Source organism: Eucalyptus grandis, chromosome 7, assembly GCF_016545825.1.
Source record: "Eucalyptus grandis isolate ANBG69807.140 chromosome 7, ASM1654582v1, whole genome shotgun sequence".
Lineage (NCBI taxonomy): Eukaryota > Viridiplantae > Streptophyta > Magnoliopsida > Myrtales > Myrtaceae > Eucalyptus > Eucalyptus grandis.
In genome coordinates, this window is record NC_052618.1 from 51,450,232 (window position 1) to 51,456,832 (window position 6,601).

Sequence of the window (6,601 nt, forward strand, 5' to 3'; positions counted from 1 at the left end):
TTTTTTGGGGTTAAATATTGCAAGGACCAACTGATTTTTTTAAAAGGCTTTTTTCAGGCCCCGCCCATAAAAAGTGATTTTTCAAATTAAATTGGCGGGAAGGATTTTGTCCCTAATTCTACTTCCCTCCAATCATTAATCCAAAGTCAACCGACAGTCTGACTTTAGCATCACCATGGGAAGTGCGCTTTATGTTCATCTCTGCGAAGCTACTCCAACGGTGTGCAACCTTCCGAAAATAGATCCGAATCCCGATTTTAATGGAAAAATAGGTCCGGTTAGAACTGTCTTATGAAGTTAGAAAAAGATTTATCTTTCTTAAATGAACTTCACTTCTCTGTTGTTTTATATTTTTGTTTGTTTTGTATTGATATTTTATTTTGAACTGTTTTATTGCTTATATTATTTTACTATGATTATTATTTGTCTTTTTTTCAAAAAAAAAAAAATGAAGCAAAAGTTATAATAAAATTGGCTTTCGAGTAGACCTTGAAAGAGATCGATTAAATAGGATGAGTTCTAGGTTCTATAGGTTGAAAATCATTGTTAACATGGTAGGTTTCAAATTTTATCCATCGTGAAACCAATCACACCTAAGAATGATCATGTTTGTTTTCGTCATCCAAAACTTAAAAAAAAATGAGTCAAAAGATGTTTTCTTCTCCCATGACCACTTCCAAAATCAAAGGCATTTGAGCTCCGATGCTCCCTCCTCATGTAAGAAGGATTAGAGAAGGAGGATTGATGTACCGCCTTTTTCTAATGGGAGTAATGCTGTGTCAATTGGACAAATTTTGTATTTCGGATAATTGCAAAGTAAACTATACAACCAAATAAACTAGATAAATATAAAGGTTTATGAGAAAAATTGCGTCAACATTAGTCATTAGTCATGTAACATAATTAGTAGCATATGACCAAAATAAAAATAAAAATAGCTAGTAGCAAAGAGATCTTCTCTTACATGTTTGCATCGATATTCTAAATATTTCTTCATAGCAACAAGATAATCTATTTCCTAATATATCTTCAATTAAATTCATTGCATCACCCAGAAATCATGGGTCATTTTCCTTTCATGTCTTATCCATTCAAACAATTCGTATAGATCGAAACAACTAAAAGATGTAGACACACATGATTCTAGTCCGAGTGATTGGGAGCTCAAAAGAGATGCGAAAATCCTAAAGGTGATAGCGACAGTCATTCGATCACTAAAACCTCCCATCACATGGCACTTTTTCCCTGGTCCATCCTTTTTTGAGGAGCTTTCAAGTTTGCAACCTTCGGACATCACCGAACTTGACCGATGTTAAAAATCACGAGTTGTGCTCTCGAAAAGGAAGATGGTATGACCCGTCAGGCACGGCCAGCCTCCGATCTCGTGCTCACTTGCCTTTCACGAAGGCACGAGTTCAATTATTAAGGACGGGCTAGGGACATTCGATGAATATTCTGAGGAGAGAGTTGAAATCCTGTGGACATGTTCGTGGGGCTGCGACCTATAATGGCCAATCTCATACATTTAGACATGAGTGATAATGAGCAACGATGCTGAGCATGCGTGCTTATACGCGCTGGAGCGTGAAATAACATAGGAGTTCCTAGATCGAACCGAAGTGGGAATGTAAATCGAACTTTGGTGCAAATTATCGTGACAAACCAAAGAGAAAGAGATCGAACCATAGTGATTCCTTGGTGTCGGTACTTGTTACGTAAATTATTCACTTCCTCTCTAGTGTTTCGAGTTAGTTGTATCTTATGCTCTATGTATAAACTCGCCGTGCGCTTATGTGACCAAATGGCATCCTGTGCACCGAACGTGGTACCGGTATTTGTGCAGGTGGAAACTAAGTAGCACACAGGAGAATTTGCTATGCCATGAGAGGCCGAGAGCAATCTCGTAAACCTTGTTTAGATAAAGCGCGACACCACCCCTTCAGCCCGTTGGTGCCGCCTCTAGAATTCTATCCATGTCACGATCTGTGTCTGTCGTCCACAGCACAAGTGACACCTATTATTACAAACAGATGCGCCGATCCTTCCTTGTTCAGGAAAGGGTTCTCAGTTTCCATAGGATCGAACTCCCGACTCCCGAAACCGGCCGTCATGTCCCGATGGATCGACTCGAAAGTGGAACTTTAGGGAATTTTTATGCTCATCTTGTCATCATTCCAGGTTTGGTAATATCTATCTGTATTTCTGATTTGGTCCAAGAAGACCAAGATGGCTCTATACCTAATATGATTCGGAGAAATAATTTGCTGATGTTTAAAGTTTTTGCTGAACAAAAGCCTTACAATGATATTAACAGATGAAGAGCAACAACTGTTGGTGCCTAAACAGGTCAATTATCATCCTCCGTTTTATTGCATCACAAGCCTTCTTTAGGATTCAAAGCCACCAAGCAAAAAGAGGGAATTCAAAGCCAATAGCTGAGTATCTGGTTAACACTCTCAACTCTTCCAAGAACAAACCATCTGAAGAACCCAGAGGATGAGGGGAAAATAGAGCTAACTATGAAATCAACTCTACTTCTGGCCAGCTATAAGTGCCTTCAGAATAGCTTCACCCATCCCATCAGCATAAGGGAAAAAATGCCCGGCACCAGGCAGCTCGTGGTACTGAATCCATGAAAGCTTCTGTGCAATGTGCCGTTGAAGTGAAACGGGGACTAGCCTATCATCATCGCCTTGCCACAGATGCACCGCTCCTTCCTTGTTTGGAAAAGGGTTCTCAATATCCATAGGATTGAACTCCCTACTCCCGAAACCAATCATCATGTCCCGAAGGATCGACTCAGCTTCTCCTTGTTGCCTCACGATCACCCGTGACTGTATAATGAAAGAACAATGGCAGTTATCCGACAAGTTGAGCTTTTGGCTAGGACTAATTCAGCAACAGTAAGTCATACTACGAGTGAAGGGAGGAAAAAAGGAGAGAGAGCAAAAGTTACTGCTTCATTGCGGCGCTCCATCATCTTGGGGATAAGTTCCATGTCTTGACGGCCCAAGATGCAGGGGGCACGAGTGACGACGCTGGACGCGGGGAACCACTTTTGGGTGTTCCACCAGTAGGTGAGCCAAGGGGCATAGTGAACCACTCTGAGTGCGTACTGGTCCCGTGGTGGCTGCAAGTTGTAGGCTTCCTTGGATAGGTTGGCGGGAAACTGGGGCCACCAGTAGTTGATCACAGGAGCGGTGAGAGCTGCTCCGGCTAACCTGCCAGCGCTCGTCGCCATTAACAATTGGATCTGGCAGGACAGCATGTGGCTAAGAATAATTAAGGTAATTTAGCTGAGATACTATGGGCCAATTTGGTTCGGCTTTTAGGGAATGTATTTGCAAAAATGCAAATACCTTTGGGTGAAAGGGGGTTTTCCGAAATGCAAATAGCGTTTGGTGACTTGCAATTCTAACGTGTATTGAGAAATAACTTTGACCAAAATACCGTTCGATAAAATTTGTATTTGTAAATGACTTTTATTAAATTAAAAAAAAAAACATTTGTAATTTTTCTTTTTTAGTCTGGTCATTGACCAGCTAGATCTAGCTGCCAGACCACCGGATCCGGCGGCCGGACCGCTGGATCTGGCCCCCGGACGCCGTCGCCTGAGATTGTGCAACCCCAGGTGACCGTCATTATTTTCATTGCAATAGTCACTATTTTCATTGCTATGTTTTGTTTTAGTATATAGCTTGCTCAATTGACAGGCTCCAGCCAGGTTGGTCTCAAGCGCTTGAGCATTGTCAGCGCTTGGGCCATGACTGGGTTCATAACCAGGCCGATATTTATCTACAGCCACCTCCCCTGCTTCTTTTGTAACGTCATTTTCGCATGTTTGCCTGGTTGACAGTTCCAGAATCACATGACCCGCCAAGCTCAGCAGGCTTCACAAGGCACGAAGCTTATGATCAGGTGTACTTTGAAGACATGCATAATATGCAATCGTGTCCTAAAAATTGATGCTTGCTATTTTCTAGCCAACCGAAAATGACACAATCCTTTCTAAAGGACTGATGAACTTCTACTTAAGTTGGTGTATATACCTGTGAGGGATATACTTCAGGACACCCCAAGTCGCCTGGCCTCCCATGGAATGCCCAACCACATAGAACTTGGTCCCCAGTCCCAACTGATCAGCAAGATCTTCTATATCCAGAGCTAGACTCTTCAGGGTCCTTTTCGGGTCCGGGTCACTTTCTCCGTATCCAGGTTTATCAAATGACAAGACGTACACCTTCAATTCCTCAAGAACCGCCTGAACAGACGACCAAACACGGACTAAGTTACCTAGAACTAGCTGTCGATGTTAGAATGCAAAAGGTCGGTCTCATGAACAGGGAACGATATGTCAGTTACAAGAAAAAATTTAATTACAAGAAAAATTTTAAGTACCGGAGAAACATCCGTCGCTATCACTGCGTCATGCCTACAGGAGTCTGAGCCATGCACAAAGATGATCTTGTGTTCGGCCAATTCTCTCGGTACTCCATGCTCTTTGTAGGCCAAGTATCGGCCGTCCTTGAGCCTTACTCGGGTTGCCGTGATGGGCGGACCACCTGGAGAGCCACAAGTTTTGGGCGGTGGAGGGCGGATGCCCTGATATGCTAATGCAGACAGTGCGGCCAGCACGAGAGCTGTGACTCCTCTCAGCATTCCTGGAAAGTGCAGCAAAAATCTGTTGAAAATGTTCACTAATAGGCGCGCCTCCATCTCTCTTCAGGTACTACTGTTAGATTTTGGATTCGTGACAATAATGCAAGCAGAAGACTTCAAGGGAGAAGTCGTCGGAGGCTTAGTTTCTACAGGCTGATGGGTGGAGTTTTGACTGGTTGGTTTCTTGTTAATACATGAATGAGCATCAAGCTTATTTCCAGGCCTTCTTGGCCGACACTGACTGCAAAACTTTATCTGCTTTCAATGACATTGTTCTCGCTTTTAACCTCAACCACAAAGCTCATTAGAGGCCTGTTGGCACCACCACCACAGCCACAAAGAAATATCCTGACTCTGGCGGAGGCCAGGCTTTTCTAGTCATTGTGAACTTCAACAGTCGCTGCCGGTTTTGCACGAAAAGTTCAGAGTACTGCGATTTACTTACGGATTCTCCACGTTTCGAGCTTGGATTAAGGGTGGGCATTGGTCTAGAGTCAACCCTGGCTGGACCGACCCAATCTTACCAATCCTAGTCCGGTTCTCTAGGAGACTAGATTAGTTCTTAATCGTGAAATTCCTAAACTAATACTATACGAATTGATCCTCGGTCCTGAGAATTTAGGGTCGGTCCAACTCGGACCAACCTTGTTTGTATATATATATAATCTAATATATTATTTATAATTTTTTATATAAAGAAAATCCTAAAATAAACAACGTCAAACATTAGTGAGGAGTTTACACTATTATTTAATAATTTAGATTTTTAATGTATTTTAAGGTGTTAACAACCACAATTTACAAAAGAGGAAAATGTTTTTATGAGGAGTCATTATGGCATCTAAAAGGGCATAAATAGTTCCTTACGACATTCTCATCTAATACTTGTTCTTTTTTGTCTTATTTGTCATCTTAATCTTCAATTTGTCAAAAAAAAAAAAAAAACAATTTCTTCACTTGTCAGTCAACACTCGCGTCACTTGCTTTTGGTCACTCGTGTCACTCATCACTCGATGCTCGCCCTACTTGTTGCTCGTTGCTCGCTCCACTCTACACTTGCCCCACTTTACGCTCACCGCTCGTCTCTCTTAGTTGACCTCACTTGTCACCGAACCCATTGGATCGATTTAATCCTCGATCGCTTTCTCATGGAGTACAAAAAATGAATAGAAAAATTATTAGTTGGTTTCAAGTTGACCCTAGAATTGGATCAAACTCATTAGGTTGGTCCGATCCCCGGTCCCAAGCTCAATAAAATCAGTTCTCGGTCTCAAAAATTGAGGACTAACATTGTGCGAATTGATCTAAGGGTTAGGGGGTGGACCGACCCAATTTAGATCATGCTCACCTCTAGCTTCGATTGAACAGAGCCCATGCAATTATTAGCCCACTGTCTACCCAATGTCACTCATGGAAAGAGACTTGGACAAATTCAAAAGGACGAGAACTCAATCCAAGGAAGAAGCTGCACAGTCATACTATCTAAACAAGTTTAGACTCTTCATGTGGAGAGAGAGAGAGAGAGATGAATCTTGTTGAAGCAACTGATACTTTCCTAAATTTCACATACAAGCATGAATCTCACCGACCCCAGGTTTGTTTAAGCTCCAAAATCCCATAAAAAAACTAGTGTACATATACACTCAAAACGTAGGGGAAACGGAAAATAGTTCGAAAGGCGGGTGAACTTCTTGAACATCTAGTACAGGATCCCCAAAAATAATACAATTCTTGAAACAGAGCAATGAGAAAGAAAGATCCCCCAGGTTATACGCACCCCACAATCTGACAAAAAAGGAACTGATCTTGAATTTTTTTTTCTTCACGAGAAAGAAAAATTCTTACCCTACTTCCAAGGCAAGAGAAGGACACCGAATTAATCTGCCTATTGAATGCGACCTTACCCATTTGGACTTTTCTCTTCTTCTCTTTTTTTTGGAAT

At 41.9% G+C, this 6,601-nt stretch overlaps 1 protein-coding gene across 1 annotated transcript; it reads right to left on the bottom strand.

Annotated features, from left to right (window-relative positions):
* Positions 1-2,342: 2,342 nt before the first annotated feature.
* Positions 2,343-4,899, bottom strand: LOC104454097. Its single transcript, XM_010068833.3, has 4 exons — positions 4,399-4,899; positions 4,050-4,261; positions 2,957-3,221; positions 2,343-2,834 (listed from the first exon to the last, which is right to left on the bottom strand). The coding sequence occupies exons 1-4, from the start codon at positions 4,714-4,716 to the stop codon at positions 2,532-2,534; spliced, it is 1,098 nt and encodes a 365-aa protein (XP_010067135.2). The 5' UTR covers positions 4,717-4,899; the 3' UTR covers positions 2,343-2,531.
* Between the last annotated feature and the right edge of the window lie 1,702 nt (positions 4,900-6,601).

Coding starts and splice junctions, on each gene's coding strand:
- LOC104454097 (XM_010068833.3), bottom strand. CDS start 4,716: ATGGAGGCGCGCCTATTAGTGAACATTTTCAACAGATTTTTGCTGCAC. Junction 4,262..4,398: donor TAGCGACGGATGTTTCTCCG/GTACTTAAAATT, acceptor TCGTCTGTTCAG/GCGGTTCTTGAGGAATTGAA. Junction 3,222..4,049: donor CTGAAGTATATCCCTCACAG/GTATATACACCA, acceptor GAGCGCTGGCAG/GTTAGCCGGAGCAGCTCTCA.